At 34.2% G+C, this 19921-nt stretch overlaps 2 protein-coding genes across 6 annotated transcripts; one reads left to right on the forward strand and one right to left on the reverse strand.

Moving 5' to 3' along the window:
- The first annotated feature begins 747 nt into the window (after positions 1 to 747).
- On the forward strand, positions 748 to 5402 carry LOC147395822 (uncharacterized). Its single transcript, XM_086450425.1, has 5 exons — positions 748 to 1074; positions 2288 to 2468; positions 2577 to 3039; positions 3601 to 3681; positions 4341 to 5402. The coding sequence occupies exons 1-5, from the start codon at positions 991 to 993 to the stop codon at positions 4837 to 4839; spliced, it is 1308 nt and encodes a 435-aa protein (XP_086306551.1). The 5' UTR covers positions 748 to 990; the 3' UTR covers positions 4840 to 5402.
- Positions 5403 to 5799: 397 nt separating this feature from the next.
- Positions 5800 to 19048, reverse strand: LOC147395823 (uncharacterized). Of its 5 annotated transcripts, XM_086450423.1 has the most exons (15): positions 18774 to 19048; positions 16987 to 17068; positions 16473 to 16576; positions 15817 to 15943; positions 14509 to 14603; positions 13299 to 13422; positions 12413 to 12493; positions 9868 to 9966; positions 8237 to 8401; positions 8077 to 8140; positions 7905 to 7975; positions 7246 to 7290; positions 6679 to 6852; positions 6269 to 6557; positions 5800 to 6149 (listed from the first exon to the last, which is right to left on the reverse strand). In XM_086450423.1, the coding sequence occupies exons 1-15, from the start codon at positions 18809 to 18811 to the stop codon at positions 6049 to 6051; spliced, it is 1659 nt and encodes a 552-aa protein (XP_086306549.1). In that variant the 5' UTR covers positions 18812 to 19048; the 3' UTR covers positions 5800 to 6048. The 5 variants fall into 5 exon arrangements, with proteins under 5 accessions (XP_086306549.1, XP_086306546.1, XP_086306548.1 ...); XM_086450420.1 differs by having other exon boundaries at positions 5800 to 6557; positions 18774 to 19047; XM_086450422.1 differs by having other exon boundaries at positions 5800 to 6557; positions 15817 to 15934; positions 18774 to 19046.
- Positions 19049 to 19921: the final 873 nt, after the last annotated feature.

The following is a 19921-nucleotide window of genomic DNA, read 5'->3' on the forward strand; positions in this document are numbered from 1 at the left end:
ATCCGAATTCGAATTCGAAATTTAACAAATATTGAAAATTAAACTCCGAATTCGAATCCAATTAACAAATCGAATATCCGATATTATTTGATTTGAATTCGGATAAAAAATCTTTGATAGAACTATTGATTGTAAAATAAATGTAAAATGCCACTTGTTTAATAACGAGGAGGGTTTCTTCAAAATTGGAAGTGGACTGTCCGCTTCAAAGTGGGATTTGTTGAATAATATACAAGATTAAAAAGATACATAATGATAAATTAGAAAATAATTGTATATTGTCGATTTTTATTTATATATATTATATAATATGAAAAGCTGTCTTACACTTTCTATTAATATATATATATATATATAAAAAGCTGTCTTCCACTTTTATTTATATATAATATAAATTAAAAGTAAAATATTGGATCGGATATTAACGAATATGATGTATCAACATTAAAATTTGTATCTGAAATCTATTCAAATACTTTAAATATATCTGAATCCGAATTCGATATCCAAAATTTCTGGATATTATATGAAATTACTACTACAAATTCGAATTTTCAACTATCCATTGATAGGGCTACTAGCCCATGCCTATTGCCTTTGATCCGACCCGGTTTAAAATTTTAATATTTTTAAGGGAGAGTCCAATATTTTAACATCAGAATTTAGGAAAAATCAGAGTCCACTATTTTACTGACAAAAATTAGAGAAAAAGAAAAATCTAGAAAGAGTACAAAAACGAGAAACGACACAGTTTTGTCCCATTTCGGTACCGAAGCTCTGGGAGTCACGGCTTCAATTAGAGAGTTTTCGATTGCATCCACAAAACCCAATTTCGATTTTGCAATTTTTCGCTACCACCCAGACCTAAATTCTGAAATATTTCTAATTTTTAGATGGGGATGGATAACTTCATGAAGTTTTGACTCCAAGAAGGAGACTTTCTGGATCAGAAATTCGTTTTGTGATTTGGGTTTGTCCCAGAATTCAGAAATGGTTGAGCTTTATTTAATGGCATCTTCTAATTACCTTACTGGACCATTTCAGCACGAAAAGGGATTGTATCGGGCCTCTAAGGTAATCTATGATCGATTAATGTCTTTTTTATTCTATTTTATAGGAATTAATTAATTAGGTTGTTGATTGATTTCGCGTTGGAAACGGGTTTCATGACTTCTTATGATTTGCTGGGTATTTTGATTATTATTATTATTATTATTTTTTACAATAAATTTTGGGACTTTATGAAATTTTCATGTTTGGGACTTCAATTGTTTTGTTAAAGGTTTTTTCTGTAATTAATTTTCTTGGATTCATATAGGTCTTGTTTGATTTCTGGATTTATAATTTATATTTCTTTTTCTCTTTTTAGTTATTTATTTTTGGAGAAAAAAAATGCTCTTAAAGTATATTTTTGGCACAAAAATGAGAATCCAAGCAGGTCCTTACACGTGAGATATGGTTCAGATTTCAACTAGTGAATTGAAATCTGTCTCCATAAGCTTGGAATTTGGATTTTGATCTATTTGGGATGTGTTTTCTCCTATTATTCATGGAATTGAGATTCATAATCTTACATGTTTGTATCTTAGTTTGATTCTTTTAATATATCTTAATTGCTTCTCTAGTTTTTTACTACTTGTGCTTGAGAGTTCCACTTAATATTTTCAAGAACCAACAACCATAATAAAGTCTTTTCTCAAAGATTTGGAGTCGGGTAAACAAATCACGCTCCTCCATTCCACTTTGTCCAGAACCAAATATTCCATTATTGAAAGTGAGTCATGTGCGCTTTCACTATCTCTATCCATGCGTTTGGGTCTTCCTCTCACTCTTTTAGGATCTTCAACTTGAGTATTTCTTCAAATTGGGGTTGTAATCGGCCTTCATTGAACATGACCAAACAATCTCAGTTGATTTTCTCTTAGTTTATTGCATATTGGAACTACTAGCACATTTTCCCGATTGCGTTCGTTTCTAATTTTTGTCGCTCATAGCGTTTCTACTCATCCACCTCACTATTTTCATTTTCAAGAATCAAATACCCTTCTTTTTTTTTTGTTATACTATCTTTCATTTTGTAATTCACTGGCTTCCTTGTTTAGTCTGTTTTGTTTTCAAATTTGTTGGTTCATATTATGGACTGCAAGAGCTGTTACATCTTTCTGGTTCCATATGATTTGTTGGGTGATGTGCATGAGAAAATTAGTGCTGATATTCTCATAATTATATATGATTGTTCTTCACATTCATATGATGATGAACTTTTGTTTTTCCTTGTTTGATGCAGGAGTTTCAAACTCTTATACCAATTCCCGGAAGAAAACAAGAAATGATAGGGTCAGGTTCTGTTCATCTCAGCTCACCTCAGATTGGGGATCCAAGGAAGCCCATGGCTTGGTTGTTGGAGTCTAAGCAGGCTATCAATCTTGGCCCAGCTATAAGAAAACCTGTACTTATCGATGTGCAAGGTTCACTTCTTTTCGTTAACAATAATGTGTAAAAATATTTATTTGGTTATGAATTCTCTATACTTTTTTTACTCTCGTACTCATATTTATCTTTTGTTGTGATAGCAGACACTCACCCCAACTCAGTACTCTTCAGCTTTGGGATTGCTGAAAATTGCACAAGACGTGAAAAGATCTTGCAGTTCCTCATGTCTGGTTCAAATGAAGCAGAAAGGAACTCACCCAATTTTTCTCTATTATCTGATTTGATGGGGCTTCAAACATTGGCAATTGACATGCTCCCACAACCTCTTAACGATGATGGGTTTTGGTCTTATGAGGTTGGGGATAATGAGTCTCACACGTCTCTTGTCTACCCAAGGAAGGACTTACATGCCCAGAAGCCCCTCTTTGATCTTTTAGGGGATTTGGCCCATGCCTCCAAAATTACAGTTGACCCTAACGGCCGAGTCTTGTTCACTGGGACTGAGGTTGAGATGAAGGATCTACTTTCAGTTGTTGCGGAGTTTTACTTGTTAAAGAACTCAACTAAGTGGAGAAAGCTGCCAATCTTGGTCCCACATTTTAATACGTAAGGCTTTGTGGACCCTAACCTTATTTATCAATTAGGATAAAATAAATGATTTTGTGAATCAGAGTCCAACCTCGGTTCTAGTTTGAAAGATTAAGACCCCTGACTTGGACTGATTATTGGGTTATTCTCAAGTCAGGTCCATCAATTGAATGGCCTAGACTAATATCAATTTATTGGACATTATAAGTCAGCCGATTTTATTTATCTGTTTATTTAATCACTTATCTTTCTTGAAGGTCCCATTCATTTCTGGATATCCATTCAATTTTTTCTGATTGCCTATAATAAAATTCGATAGATCAGATGGTTTTGATTGTACAAAATGGACTTTCTGATATATTAGATAATTTGGTTTTTGGCTGAAAGAAAATTTCTACAATTATTCGGAGCACTTATTTTTTTGAATTATGTGTTATTTGAAGTTATCACTTCGGCCAACTTCTACAGACTTTTTATTAAAATTGTCGGTTCAATTTTGGATACATTAAGTTTTCTTTATTGAGTTTTCATGATTATCATGCTTCAAAATTCCTGACATGTCATCATTCTGTTGGGCAGGTTTGACACTAGTGAGTCACGGATGAATATACAGGGATCAAAGCTAGCAACTGTTGAGGTTGAGGTTTCTCCTTTCAAGAGGTATGAGCAACTTGAGTTGTAATTTGCCATTGCAAGTATCTATGTATGTGTATATTATGCTCATGGTTTATTATATTGGTAGTATTATAATGAGAAAAATATATGATGGACCTGAGTTCTAGATCATTCGCTGATATTTTTTGAGTCCTATTTTTTTGAAGTTTATTATTAGTTTATTTTATGTATTTGATTTAAGTTAGAGTACTATTCCTGTCACTTTTATTTAGACCTTATTTTGAGGAGTCAACTTTTCTTATTAGGTTGATTTTTGTGTTGTTTGAAAGATTATTCAGTTACTTATTTAACAAATCCAAAATTTTGTGATTCCAATGAGTTTTGAGAGAGTTGTGGTCAAAATACTGATAGGGTATCAGTTTTACATTATATTGACTTCTCAAGATCAAAAGTATCAATGTTTAAGTCATGTTAAAATTAGGATTTTGGGTCTAGACTATATATATGACAATTGTAATTGATTCCATTGAGTATGAATGGAATAATTTTTTTATTTTTTTTATGGAGAGTTTCTATGTTTTCTTATTTGAATGCTGGTGCATTTAACATGTTGATGCTATGATACTTATATTGTTTATCCGTAGTGTTACTGTCTTCTCCTTTCAATTTTACTTCCTATTTCTGACTAGTCTTTGTCATTCCAGTCCTCATCACATTAAGTCGAAGCCATTGCCAAAGAAGAAAAGTCGTAGGAAAGTAAGGAGCGAGAGAGATCTATACAGGAAGAGTTCCTTCCATGCTTGTGAGAGTCTTCTATCACTAATCCTATACAAGAGGTGTGGGAAGATGGCAATCTTATCGCTGAAGAAATCCGGCCCTGAGCTACCCGAGTTTCTGACCCAATTCGCTGCTGGGATTGCCGGGACTGGCCTTGCTGTTCTCTTCTCCGTTGTATTTAAGGTTGCTGGTGGACGGGTGTCCTTCTGTGCGACGAAGCTATTGAATACAGGGTTGGGGTTTGGGCTGGTTTGGCTCTCGTGGGCAGTGAACAAGCTTAGAGACACAGTTGTCTATGTCAGCAAGAATGCGAACAAGTTGGGGTTAAAGGAGGAGGAGATTACGACTAGAGTGGATAGAAGTGTGAATGAGATTTTCTTCAGGGCTGCAACTTTAATGGTTGTGACACTATTGAGGTTTGCATGATGAGCTAAAAGACTGTTTTGGGTTTATCTATCCAAGGAAGGGCATTTTACTACTTCCCCTGAGAAATATGGACAAGTAGTGAGACCCTCGGACTTTGTGAAATTAGTCGGAGACCCTTTGATTATTGGTTGATGTCATTGACGCATGGAAAGTTAGTCCTGTATTTTTCCCATCTACCTGACTGTTGGAAAAACCCAAAATGCCCTCCAAAAATGACATGGGAGGGGGAGTGGTGTTGTGGTGTTTTTGAGAGTTATTAGTTGATGGAGTGCATAGAGAAGTTCAGATTATCTTGGGAGTCGTAATGGTTGACTTTTGTTGGAAGGGGTTTTTATCTAGATTTGCAGAGTTACAGGGGCCTAACTATTTGACCATTATCTTCTCAGGAGGGTAGTGCTAATATTCCCAAAAGAAGAACAAAACTAAGAGCTTGTGTAACAAATACAATAATGAAGACTATGTAAATGTAACTAATTGGGTGTTAGAGCTACTTGTTTGTTTCATATGTTGTGGTATAATCCATAAAACCTTTTTGGCCTATAAATTTTAATGAAGTTCCTAAATGACCTTGCCATGTAAATTTGCATAATTTAATGTTCAGATATCAAGGATTTCAATGTGAACAGTGTCACCCTGACCATTGGATCCTAACCGATGAGATAAGTCCTGGAATCCATTTTCCCAAAGATCGAAAATGAATGCCATGCAATCATACAGAATCCTAGGATTTCTCGCAAGAGGTAGAATACATGGCATTTTGGTTTCATAATTTTTGGTTAGTATCTCGTGGAAGGCAGAAATATCTCTAATTTTCACCAAAACCTAGAGGGATACATAAATTTACCCTACAATTATACTATTATGATTGATTTATTTAAATTTCAAACAAATAGAATTTAAATTTCCATGGTGGCCCTAAATTTTTTTTAGAAAATTAACAAGATTAGGAAAACTAGGCAGTTGGCTATAAGTGGAAGTGTTTAACTATTAATAATAAAACAAAGGGATTCACAACCATCGTTTGGCTATTAGAGGAGATATATAAACAATGGGATATGCCCACAATTTAGAACAAGAAAAAAAAAGGGGAGGGTTACATTGGAAGCGAATGCATGTAAGACCACTGAACACAAAAGCCATACACACACATTTTCACAATGTCACCACAATCCTGCCATTTCTTTGTTATGCCCTAACATCAGCAATTCATCACATCTTCACATTTCCTTTTTCATTTTTGTACTTTTTCGAAGAAAGTTTAGACCCCATCTGTGCATCAATCCATCCATGATATGGCGTGTTGGATTCTTCTGCACAGTCAAAGTGGCATATGTGCCATCCAAAATGTCAGCATCTTGTGTCAACCTGTCACCATTAGACAAGTTCATGATACAAATTGACCCGTCACTGCGGGTAGAAGTCCTGTTACCTCCCGACTCCATGAATGGTGGAGTTGAACCAAAGGTGGGTCCCTTGAATGAAATGCTCATGTCCGGTGATGGGAGTTCACAAGCCAAAACATGGGTGTTCTTGGTTCCTGATGTAGAACTGCCATCCATCTTTGAGGGACCACAATTCTCTGCGTTTGAAGAAGCCGGGTCGTCCATCTGTGCGGATTCAGGTAAATTGGTGTCCTTATTGGATAATAGTTCTTCCTCTTCATGAGGGTGTCTGTTCTCCAAGTCCTTCAATGACTCTATCACTGCTTCCATGAACATCTGTATTATTTTGAGCAGTCAGAATCAAAAGAAATGAAGCACCATTTCCCACACCTCCATGTATAAAATGTCAAATCAAACCCCCTTGAACATGGAAAACTTGAACTATAAAGTAACTTACCCTTTCTTCGCCTTCCATGTTGCATGGGGAATTCGATAAAGCATCAAGCGGATACTCAACACATTGGTAGTCATCAATGGTGGTTGGAACAAATTGGCCGAAGGGATGACCATTGAAGAATTCAAAGCAAGTCAGTCCAGAAGACGAAGAAACTGAATTATGTTCATGAGCTTCCTATTATTAGAAATAAAGGAGAGTTAGTGAACCTTGGAGTTTCATTCTTACATGATATATCATCAAATAAGATTCCCACCAATGTAGGCCTGAATTTGAACTGTATGACTAGGCCAGGCCTATTCAAAATTTACCAAACGCTATGGAAAAGCCCGGGCCATTGACGCCCCTAATTTACAGCTACACAATAATGAGAGCTAATTTCATTAGCATTCCTATAGATACGAGAACAAAGACGAAAATATTTCAAACTATAATAGAAAATGGTTACCCAAACTCCCCTCTCTCTTCCCCACCCCAACCCAAAAATAAAAAAAATAAAAAAAAATCTGACTAAAAAATATGCAACTAAACCAAACGAAAAAAAGGAAAAAGTTGCAGTAAAGAAGTAACCTCGTTTCCAGATTGCATTTCTTTAGAGGGAATGTCAGAAGGGACCTGAGCAATTTGAAGGAAACAAATGCATGTAAAGGCAACTTCAAAAGAATATTGAAGTAAATGAAAATATTCAAAATTTAAAAGTTAAAAATCTCCCAACTTTTTTTTTTCTTTCCGAATTCAACCTCACTGAGAAATAATAAATATTACAAGCAGAATAAGTGACATCGCATGTTATTTATAGTAGTCCCAAGAGAAGTAAACCTTTAGCAAGTAGGCATAAGTATCCTTACACTATTCATTTCTCGGGGAATTGGTTTATTCTTATTAATGGGGGCGCTAAGTAATTTACAAACAGCACATAACCACTCTGTTCAGAATAAGTAATTTACATGATCGTCAATAGTAATTAAAATAAAAAATTTCCCGTGCAATGCATTATGCATCTCAACACTTAAAAAAAAAATTGTTTTTTTAACTTTTGCAGAAACACTTTTACAATGGTCAGTAACAATCATGTTTTTTTTTTTACATCACATACCATTCAATTAAAAAAAAAAGACCATATCATGCTAGCATTTATGTACATAATCTATCACATATTTTTACTATGTCAAGAAAACACAAAGTATGTATTAAAAAAAAATTGTAAAGAAAAAGAAAGACACACTGACCTCTGTCCGACTCATAGGCCTTTTCGGACGAAGTTCATTGGTAGAATCTTCTGTATTTCTAGTTACAAGTCCTGTAACCCATTACCAAATATCTTGAGAATACGGAGAAAGAAATAAACGGCAACAATACGCTTGCAATTGAAACAATAGAGGTACAGGTTTCAACTCATGCCTTTAGATGCTTCCATAAAACTGTGGTTTGTATTTCCAACTTCATTCATGGTATCCCAACCACCCTGTACATGGTATTGTCACCTACATGTTAGGATTGGAAATCCAAGATATATAAGTTCCAATACAATCAAAACAAACAATTGGGCCATGGACATTACATTTACCTTTCCAGAGCAATCATGCATAGTATCGAAATAATTTCCCTCAACTACATCCTTGGGAGGGTTCAAAACATTATGAAAGAAAATAGTTATAGTATCAAAGTAGCATTGAGGGCGTGGAGAGTTGTGATCTCCCTCGAATTTGATGATGTTCTTATCTCCCTGTGGGTTCAGAAGTTTAAGTCAAGCACCAGAACAAAGAAAATGGTCATCAACACTTTCCTGCAAATGACCTTAAAATTTCAAAATTAATGCACAGCAATAAAACAATCTCGATTATTTACAAACAAGATCTTTTAGTTAGAACCACAGATTGGTGCTTAATTGTGCTCGTGAATGTAGCTACGATCTCCTCTTTAGCCTTTAGCCATTGTAAATGGTTCCAATGTAATTCTATTTTTCAAAATAAAATTCAATATAGTCCACATACACGAACCTGCAGTAATGTGATGATATCTTTTGACATCATTATATATTTGTAAGGATTCAATGTAGTTCAAGGTCACCATACACATCACGTCCATGGTTGACACCAACATACTAGTCTATGTGTAGCTTACATAGATGTAAATTATCTACGAGTATGTTATAAAAGATATGGGATAAAAGAACCCTGTGTTACTTATGCAAAGAAGAGCAAGATGCTTTTACCCAAAAAACATATGATGTAACGATTAAAACCAAAAGCAATTACAATGTTACTTTTATGAATATCTTTAATTGGATATAAAGCTTGCAGAGTTGGGTCTTCATTTTTTATACACATTGGACCTTGGAACGTGGTGATTAGACTTTCAGAGAACGCTGTCAAATGTATTAGATTTTGATGCCCACAAAAGTAAATTTTTTTTATTATTAGAACCATCAGGATATTTTATCTCTCTTGGCAATTGGGTTCGTATTCTATGATCATGACTCTACCAGATATATCTTCTACATTCAATCAATAATTGATTTTACATTATAGATGCCTATGATCTCCTCCTCTATGCCTTGCAATAATGATTTCTCAGGCATTACAACCTTTACCACAAAAATACTGTCAAAAACTTTCCCATTGCAGCATAAGAGAAGTTTGTCCCAACTTATCAAAAAATGAAGAGAAAAGAGAGGTTTCTATCCCAGATTGCTACTGCCCCAGGAGGAAACTTTGAACTATTTATGTAGATTATTGTCAAATACCATAGAGTGAAAATTTTGACTAAGAATACACTTTAGTTTTGTAACTAACCAGATGTTATTAAAATAGAGAAACATTATACAATATAGTTGATGGGAGGAATGATAGTTCCATTTCTGTGGTGGAACTCTCCTTTCCCTTGTACAACAAGTGTTCAAGTGAGGATGATTTAGTAATTTACATAAAGATGCATAACAGCATAATTACCAAACTGCCCTCACAAGGAGACATGTAAAGAAAGCAGGCGAGTATATTTATTTCCCAACAAGAGCAAGAAATTCCAGTATACCACATGCCATTTTTAACAAAATAGAATGATAGTTGCAGTTACATGGACAACAAAGTGAACGATAAAGGAGTTGCAAAATGCAAATAACAAAACATAATTCGATAATAAATGAAACCACAAAGATTCTCAAGTTTTGGCACAAATAGACAAGAATCTTACTACATATGCATCGTATATACGTTCTGAGTGGTGGGGTTGAATAAAATCATCATCGATGGCATGCCCTATTAAAACTGGAACAAAGCAAGACTTTGCTACCTATAAGAAAAGGAAGAAAAAAGATTTACTCACATAAATAAATAACAATATGTAAAAGTAATCCAAGCATTAAAGAGAAGATGAGAAAATTCTTCTTCACAGAATTTTATTCCTAGGATTTGAGCTTTAATAAGTATGCTTCAACTTACGTCAAATGCTATAATATAAAATGAAAGTTGCACATTTGACATTATGGAGACTTTTTATTTTTATAGAAATTGGGACAAGAAAGAAGAGACATTCATCCACGACCTACTAGTTGAACTATGAATAATTTTATATTTTCCTGGATAGCACTTGTCAGAAAATTTGCAAAATGCATCTCATGTAAAATCTAGATCCATAATTCCATGACCTAATTCTATTTTCCAGAAAAACCTGACTCGAGTTAGACTTTCTCAAATTGACACTCTTCTCTTCTTGATTATGTCAGCCGAATGTGAAGGATATGAAGATCCCAAACAATCTATAAGTGCATACAAGCTATCAAGTGTAAATATCACCCTAACAAGAGCTACATATTTGGCTTGTTGATTCAATTCATCTTTACTTTCCACCGTTATGAGGCAATCCATTTGTGAGATTGTGGTTAGTGTTGACAAATATTTACCCCAAAAGACCGATCTGATGGGGAAGGCACAACTATAAATATAAGAGGGGTCAGTGGTCGAGCTGGGACACGATACATGAACATGTGATACCCAGGAGCGGAGGTGGATAACACAACACTCAACACTCCCCCTCACCCACAAGGGTGGAAAATTCCCTTGAGGAGACTCGAACCTGTGACCTATACAAACCTAGCGCTTTGATACCATGTTGACAACCATTTACTCCAAAAGACCGATTTGATGAGGAAGGAGCAACTATGAATATAAGAGGGCCATAGGTTGAACTGGGGCACGATACGTGAGCACGTGATACCCGGAAGTGGAGGTGGATAACACAACACTCAATAGTTAGGAGTGAAACCACTTGGACCAAGAGTTAGCTAGTTCTCCTTGAAATGCATTCGGGCACAACCCAAGTTATCATAAAAAGGATAAGGCCTAGGTGGAAGAATCATATGGAATGATGGTATCGGAAGTATAGATTGCGTGATGAGGAATTTTTTTTTTTTGTTAAGTTCTTGGTGATGGGAAGTGTATGAAATGATGGTGTCGGAAGTATGGATTGCGTGATGAGGATTTTTTTTTTTTTTTGTTAAGTTCTTGGTGATGGGAAGGGTTTGGGGCCTTCTTAGAAGGGCGTGGATCAAGGAATGATGGCCGTAGAAAACAACATAAAGATTTCTAGAACATTTGTTTATTAGTCTTCACATACTCAAATTACATTCTCTATACAAATAATGAACCTCAACAAATGAAAAATAGAAACTTCCCTCTAATATATTAAAATATGGTTAAAATTGTTGGCAATTTCTATAGGTAATAAAGACTTCATAAATAATATTCTTTTTCAGAACAATATGATTAAAATTAATAAAATAACAAAGACGATAAATTACTTGTAAATTATACATAATGTTTGTTCATTAGAAAAAGTGAATTATTATTAGTTATGCATCTATATATCATTTCATTTGATGTATTTTAAGTATATTAGCATGGTCATACACATAGAATCATCCATCATTAACTAGGTATATAATAGAGTAATAACTTACTGCAACAACCAAGCCTTATCCCAAAGATTTGGGATTTGATAAACAAATCTTGTTTCTCCATTCCAGTCTCTCTAGAGCCAAGTCTCATGTTCAGTTATGCAAATGTTCTATGTATTAAGGTCTATATAGTTGAAGTGACTAACATTTTCAACTTTTCCATGAAATATGTGTTAATTTCCACACTACTCAAAATATGAAACCAAAATTTAATTTGGTACCTGTATGTATCCGAGTGCCATAATTTCAAATGAGTAGGTTTAGCCTGACTTAAATAGTCAGGCTACCAGCCTTACTAAGGCATCTAACCTGACTAGATAAGCGAGGCTAGAGTTTTTCATATCAAATAGATCAAATGAAAGAGTAACATAGGTTAGATTTAGTCAAACCGATGTTTTGTTCCCCATATAAGAAACCAATTGCAATGTCTAGGTCTAGTGGTGAGCTTAACTACTATAACTATAACATTCAGTAGGAACTAGGAACAGACAATGGACATAGGGGCGTAGCAAAAATTTTATTTTATTGGTGAGCAAGAGTGTGAAGGCGGGGTTTTGATCTGGGTATGTGGTATTACCACCCATATATTTTACCAGCCAAGTTCGCACTTTCTAGCCACAAATTTGGCATTGTATCATGAACATTTGCATTAATGGAGCTCCTATGATTATGAAATAATATGTATTGCTTCTTCCCAAATAGAATCATGGATTTAGAAAAAAAAAAAAAGAACTGCAAATTAATTAGCAAGAAATACATGCAAAACGTTGGCGGAGTAAAAACCTTAATGGTGTTCAAATCCATTATGTCAAACTTTGCCTTCTTTTGGATAACCTTTCGCATGTATTGGATGGCAAACTTTACCTACAATAAGAAAAAAAAGAAGGATTCATCAAGATCATGCAACAAATAAGCTCACACACTTATGCCTCATAAATAGTTTGTAAAAATAACGGTTGTTTATATCAAGTTAAAATGCTTTTCTTCACCCCATGATTGTGAAATAGAAGTCCACAACTGGTTCAGTTTATTGTGATTGGAAAGGGTTTCTTCATGGCTGCATGAGGAAAAGTCCTCTAATTGGTGTTGGTTTGCTCTAGAAGACGGGAGGACTAAACTAAACTTTGATGGTTGCTCCTTCGATAATATAGGTCTGGCAGTGCCATTGTGACCTTCGGAGATAACAAAGCAACTGACACGTGGTTGATGTACAACAGCAACACAAAGTGTCAGACACACTGAACCGAACAAACCTGAAATGATGATATGTGCATAAAATTTATTCCATATGTAGAGGCATATGTTCATATCAAGTGTACAAACAAAGAAAGGAAGTATTTAAATAAGCTGATATGCACTAAAATCATGTACCAGAACATCAATAATAAGTAAAAAAAATCATCATTTGAATTGTTTTAGTTGGAATATCACAAAAAATCTCAATGACAAGTTTCTCAAGGTCTGGATATTCCCTAGATACTTTCCTCCAATCACTGCAAGATGATTAAACATCCTTGCATATAACAACCTTTCTTACAATATTATGGGTAGAATAGAAATAAACTCACAGGCAAAACTAGGAAAGATGCTAACAAAATCAGAGAAAGTGAGTATAAAGTAAGTCCTTGAACTAAAGAGCGAAAAAAATAAGTCAAATAAATCTACTTACAGCGAATCTGGGTAAAGGGTATTTGTAAGCATCTACAAGTTCATTCATCAAGGCAACCAAATCAGAGAATGGGCTGTCAAGAACTATTCCTGCGATAGATGGATCCTCCGCTCCATACATTAAGCTGTGAGAGAGTACAATATATAGTGTTCATAGTAGATGAAGGAGGAGAGGCCCCCAAGGCGGTTGGAGGCCAAAGATAATAAAGCATATATACATCTAGGTGAGTATCTGTGTGCGTGTGCGTGTGTGCACACAATTAATTAAAGAAGCAACATTTAGTCATCCTAAAGTTTAATATGTACTGTTAAAATGTATGCAAACATTAAACTTTATGGAGCACTTTCAAAACAAGTCAAAAAAGGTTTCATAATTGCAGTCAAGCCTGTAATCTAGATTCTACTATTTCACAGCCAAATCTTTTGGTCTATCCAGTGTCCATTATCTCAGAGCACCTTGTATCTCTCATTAAGTGGTATGACCTTCTACCTCTATTTTTTATTTTTATTTTTATATTTTTATAATCCATAATGATAAATAACCTTCTATCCATTTGGTAATGTAGAGTAACCCAAGTGTCATTCTTTCAGAATAATGCCTTACACTGTTCAGACTTGAGAGTATCGTTCAGTTCAGGAAAACAATTGAACTATTGTTTCCTCAGTAGAGATCATATACTGTGCCAATATTCGTAAGTTAGAGATAGAGACAAACGTCTAGATTTGACATTTGAAAAAATAAAGAGCTATGTTACTATATTTGACATTTACTCAAGATTCAATCCAGTTATTATCAAAGATATACATCTTGGATGACTCATTCCATATGACACGCAGATCAGAATGTATCAGACACATGTATCAATATATTAGACTAGTCCAAGTCAAAAGAGTATGCTGGTTCTCTAGTAAAAGTGGTTCAAAATAATTGGTAGAACCTGTTAAGCAAGAGTGGACTGATACAAGATTTTGAGTTAGCTGAGTTGGCATCCAGATTAGACCTTGATAAGCATGGAATACATTTCTAACAGCTATCCCCCAAAAGGATCTATAATTTTCTCGCTTCTTTTTTTTTTAATCAAATATATATTATATTTTTATAATCTGTTATAATTTTCCAGCTTCTGATACTATCAAAACATGGTAGGTCCCTATGCTATAGGTTCTATACATGCAAGCATTATGGGAAACGGTTAGCAAATGAAGGAAACCTGGCCACAGCACCCATTGAACGGCCCCACAGACCAATGCAAGATACATTCTCATCTGAACGCAAATAATTGACCACGGCCTTCAGATCATCTTTCTGTAAAACAAGCAAACTAATTTTAAAGAGAGAGAGAGAGAGAGAGAGAAGGAGAGGCAGTTACCACCAGTTTTGGAAATGATGAAGCAACTATGATCTGGTAATATGGAGAATACAATATAACATTCTGAGCATTTAAACGAGAACCTAACTATAAGTGATTTCTTGGGTGCAATGCAAACATAAAATACAGTTCAAAAAAATATTCCTAATCTAAAGTTACTTAATCTCAAATGTGTATCTACTGAAAAAATATATGCCCACATGCTAAGAACTTGTAAAGGGAAAGGGGGGCCAGGGGAACTGATGCACAGTTAAAAGCCTGCAAAGACATCATTTCTTTAGTTTAAATAAAGGCAAATTTGCACATGCACCACATTTCGACTATTTACCAAAACGGTAAACTGTAGCAATTAATTCCGAAAACAGTAAAATGTAATTTTTTTTTTACCGAAAATACCCTTTTTTATTTTTGACTAAAATTACGAAAAAAATCCTCTCCTCCTTCATATTCTATTTAGTGTTGGGAAGATTAAAAAGAAGAGAGATTTAGTTGGATTTTAATTTATTTCTAAGGTTAAAATGGTAAATACATATCTAAAACAAAAAAGGTTATTTTCGGTAAAAAAAATTACATTTTACTGTTTTTACCATTTATGTAAAAAATATTAATTCCGAAAATGGTAAAATTACCGTTTTCGAAATTAATTGCTACAGTTTACCGTTTTGGTAATTAATTTAAAAAACTGTACCGTTTTGATAAATTATTCATCAAGACAAGGGGTCCAAATTTTTCCACCAGGAGGTTGTGCCTTGGATTGGAACTTGTTTTCACAAGTAATTAGCCTATGAACTAAAGAGAGGGTATGTACAAGAGGACCCTCCAAAAGTTAAAAAAAATAAAATAATGAGAGACCTCCAAGTTATAAACAAAGTCACAAAAGTTACACCATTAAACTACTTGATGAAAATAGTTCAATGAGTAGTAGTAGTAGATGGAGCAAGGCGCATTCACCAATGGTCGTCAAATAGTAGACGGACTGTAAACAGCTCATAAGTACAATACCATGGACCCGGGATCAAAACCCTTCCTTCACAATTAAATCTATCAATAAATATATAATAACAATAGTGAAATAAAGGCTATAAGCTAGCCTGGGTCATCGTTTTTAAGTTTTTACACAAGGGTTGTCTTAGTTATTTAGGAACTTACTTCATTCCAACCCAAAGTGACATGTTCTCCTCCCGAAAGCCCAGATCCTGAGAAGTCAAGGGTGAAAACTGTAATGTATGAGGACAGCAATATTATAGCAGCTTCACTGGCATCTGTCCTGCACCCACTAAGAAAAATTAAGGTATATTGCTTGTCAGTAAGATAAACTCGACTACATCAAAGCACAACAAATAAACTTAGTTGATTGGATCCATAGGGGTGCAAATAAAAAAGAAAACGTAACACAACCCAAGAAAGCAGAAAAGAGCAAGTTTGGAGTCTGGTTTTTCGAAAACATTTGTCAATTAGGTTCCGATAACATGCCAAATCTATTTGGGGGGGGGATCCAAGGCAAGCTGTCACTTATTAACAAAATATTGTGAGGAAATCTGGGTTCATATATTTGAGTTAGGATCAATATAAGTATTGGATCACAACGGTACTTGTTGGGGCCTTCAAAACCTATGAACAAACAACAGCGTGAACATGCAGGATAGGAGCTTCCACTCTGTGAGGTCTGGTGTAAGGGTTCTTTTTATGACAATGACCAACATGATTGGACGACATCTATATTAAATATAAGCATAAATATCAACCTTAGAAACATTCAAGCCCTTACAATTTATCAAACTTTTATATATTTGTTGAATTATTACCTGTTTCCATGACAGTATATTACACAGGGAAGTGCCGTTCCTTCCGGAATAACAAGAGGTAAGTAATGACTACATTGAAGTACGACTCCTCGACTATTGGTAACCTGCACCATGATCCAAGTCCGCCAGTTAGGCTAAGCTTGTTTGTTAATTTTCATGTTTCTTTACAAAGAAAATAAGCTTACCCTTTAATTGAAGTATGTTTTTGTATTGTTATTGTTGGTTCACTTCTATGGAATTCAATTCAACTTTAAATTATTTAACATTGAGAAATATGAATTGGGTTCTCCCACTAAGGAGCTCTACCCATTATAATTCTTTCACTAAAAGACCATTGAAACAACTATGCTTGTGTATCACTTAATGCTTTAGAAAATAAACCATAAAAAAATGTGAGTGAAAACAATCAGTGCTTAATTGTGTATATATACCTTCATATAAAGAAATCATAATTTAAGAGAATAAAGCCAACTAAAGGTGTAGCTTTTTCAAATGAATAGAAACTGATATTTACCTCCAAGTCCTTTCTTTGAAAGCATTGTCCTTTTAGCATAAAATCTTGATCCAATAAGTCATCTATTGGCTTATAATCAGCTCTGCAACCCAAAATGCACCACGTTCATAATCTCAAAAATGGCTTATGCGAAATGCTAAGAAAGAATATGGTACGACAACATAATAAGTGTAACAAAATTAACAAATGATTTCAGAACTAAGTGTCCATAAGATTATCCTTATATTTTGAAAAGAAGTGGCAACTTGTTAATTGTCTCTATCATCATATGTATTAGTATAACATAAGCACATAGCTTAGTTCCATGCTACATTAACAAACCACAATAAACACCAAAACCAGACAGAGCAATACCAACGACCTCTATAGCCCAACTAACACATGTTGTAACATATTCTCTTATAAAATGACTCTTGAAACTATTTTTTTAAAATATATTACACCTTTTCACAACGACATGCATCTATAAATCTGTCATTTTTGCCCCCAACATGTTCTCAACTTTAGTTAACTTAGAGATCAATCTCAAAACATCATCCAAAGATAGATAGATCAATGCACATAAAATCAGGATAACGATTGCGAGTTGAATCCATGAGTTTCACTACTTGCAACCTGTATTTATAGAATAAATTCCATTTGGTCTTCATGGTATCAATGTTGAAAACCTAGAACATTAAAGTGCGAAACAAAAATATGAAACAGTGCTAGTAATACAAGTAATCTTCACTCAATGCAAGCTAACAACTCCAAAAAGGGGAACATGTTCACGAATCTAAAAACAAAATAAAAATGGAATGAGGGTGTATTGCCTCAGTACCATATCACCCATCAAAAACCCACTTCAGAATTTCAATGGAAAAGCTAAAATACCGTGTAATACATGCCCCCACATCTATATGTATAAAGAGAATTCACTTAAAACAATCAAGGGTTCAGAATTCAGCCAAAGACAACCATCCAAACTCACCACCAACATTGGAAACCCAAACAAAAACTCATCGAAAACCATCAAAAGAAACTCAAAACTCAAACCCCATCAGAACAGAAATACCATTTAATCTGAAAAACAAATAAAAATAAAACAAACAAAAGGCAAATGACCTAAATATCAACGTCAAAGCCAAAATACCCACCAATAAATTTCAAAAAAACAATTGAAAAAAAATAAAATAAATCCTAATCTTAGCCAAATCAAATAACAGCATTTTAGAGAAAATTAGGTCGAATATCAGCACACCCATTAAACCAACAGTTAAAAAAAAGATGAAGACAATCAAATAGTCAAGTACACCCACAAACAAGCTATAATAACATAACAATCCAAAGAAGTTTACCTAAAAATTTATCAAAAACTATTGAAGAAACCCCAAACTCAAGCCCACCAGAACAGAAATATCATTTACTCTGAAAAACAAATAAAAATAAAAGAAGCAAAAATAATCCAAACTCAACACAGGCAAACAAACTAATTTCAACAACAAAGCCAAAATACCCACCAATAAATCTCACTAAAAGAATTTAAAAAAATAAAATAATCCCTCATCTAGCCAAATCAAATAAAAGCATTTTAGAGAAAATTAAGTCCAATAACAGCATACCCCTTTAAACCAATAATTAAAAAATAAAATAAAAATGAAGACAATCAAATAGTTAATATACACCCACAAACTATCAGAAATAAATAACAATCCAGAGAAGTTTTCCTAAAAATATGACAACAACAAAAAAAAAACACAAAACTACCAAACAAGGATAAAAAAAAATATATATATTTTCTACGTTACCTGGTGGGGCGAATGATGAAGTTGACGAGCTGTTCCATAGATTCAGAAACAAAAACTTCCCATCTGTACAATTACAATTTTAACTAAATTTAAACAAAAAAAAGGGAGAAAAAAACAACCTTTTGGAGGATTTCTCAGATGAAGATTGTGAACTAAGTTTTTGTTCGTCATTGATGTTTGCTTCCTTGAAAAAAACAAACAAACATAAAAAAGAAGTTGGATCAGAGCTTTCCACACGTGGGAAGACTCTTGCCTTGATGGACTCTCTCACGTGTTTCAATGCTGTCTCTGTCTCTAACTGTGGCAGTGGCTCCCAACCAATCATTGGACAAAATTTTAACTGTGGCAGTGGCTCCCAACCAATCATTGGACAAAATTTTAAAGGGCAACGTGGTCATTGAATGACGCACAATCATAATTTGCCACGTGTCATCATCTTTTGGCCACATTGACATGATGTTAGACCCACATAACATGGGTCGGATCTGAGTATATCCATATTAAGCTTTGTAATTTTTGTATTAACTCGGATCGGACTTGGGTTGGGTCAGTCCAACAATCATGTTCAGCCCATTTTTTTATTTGGATCTACTCTAAGGATCTAAACCTTCTAAATTCTAATCACTCGAATTTATTATTGTAGTTTAAAAATTATTATTTTTATTTGTATAAATTAAAGAGAGAAGTTGTTCGGAATAGAATGGAATGAATATGATTCATTTAATCGATCTCAAATCTATACAAAAATAAATAAATAAATAAAAATTAAAGATAAACCTAAGTGTCGTGTGATTTTTTAACCTATTATCGATGTCTCGTGGAACATCTTTGTTATAGTATGTGACTCATATTGAGTAGAACATGTATATAGAGAAAGCAGACGGATGTTGGAATGGAGAGAAGGGAGTGTAGTGTTTCTCGCTTCGCTCAGAATGCATAACGTACCGAATGGAACGACGACATCTACCTTTTGGGATGATTTATTGTTTTATTATCAAGGACGATTAATAGATTTGGGGTGCAGGGGTAACGCTCCCGCAATACAGTACATGGGTATTATTGAAATTTTCTAATACCTATTGTATGTTAGGATTTACTATAAATTCATATGATGTAACCTTAATTCAACATATAGTGAAAAATTTAGT

This window comes from Akebia trifoliata, chromosome 8 (genome assembly GCF_017979445.1).
Source record: "Akebia trifoliata isolate Shusen 1 chromosome 8, ASM1797944v1, whole genome shotgun sequence".
Taxonomy (NCBI): domain Eukaryota; kingdom Viridiplantae; phylum Streptophyta; class Magnoliopsida; order Ranunculales; family Lardizabalaceae; genus Akebia; species Akebia trifoliata.

Bases quoted from the DNA above. Each gene is read 5' to 3' on its own strand.
- LOC147395822 (XM_086450425.1), top strand. From the start codon at position 991: ATGGTTGAGCTTTATTTAATGGCATCTTCTAATTACCTTACTGGACCA. The intron at 3,040-3,600 runs GTAAGGCTTTGT...TCTGTTGGGCAG, and splicing joins TTGGTCCCACATTTTAATAC to GTTTGACACTAGTGAGTCAC. The intron at 3,682-4,340 runs GTATGAGCAACT...TTGTCATTCCAG, and splicing joins GAGGTTTCTCCTTTCAAGAG to TCCTCATCACATTAAGTCGA.
- LOC147395823 (XM_086450420.1), bottom strand. From the start codon at position 18,811: ATGGAACAGCTCGTCAACTTCATCATTCGCCCCACCAG. The intron at 12,494-13,298 runs GTAAGTAGATTT...TTCTTATTGTAG, and splicing joins ACCCTTTACCCAGATTCGCT to GTAAAGTTTGCCATCCAATA. The intron at 8,402-9,867 runs GTAAGATTCTTG...CTGAACCCACAG, and splicing joins GTATATACGATGCATATGTA to GGAGATAAGAACATCATCAA.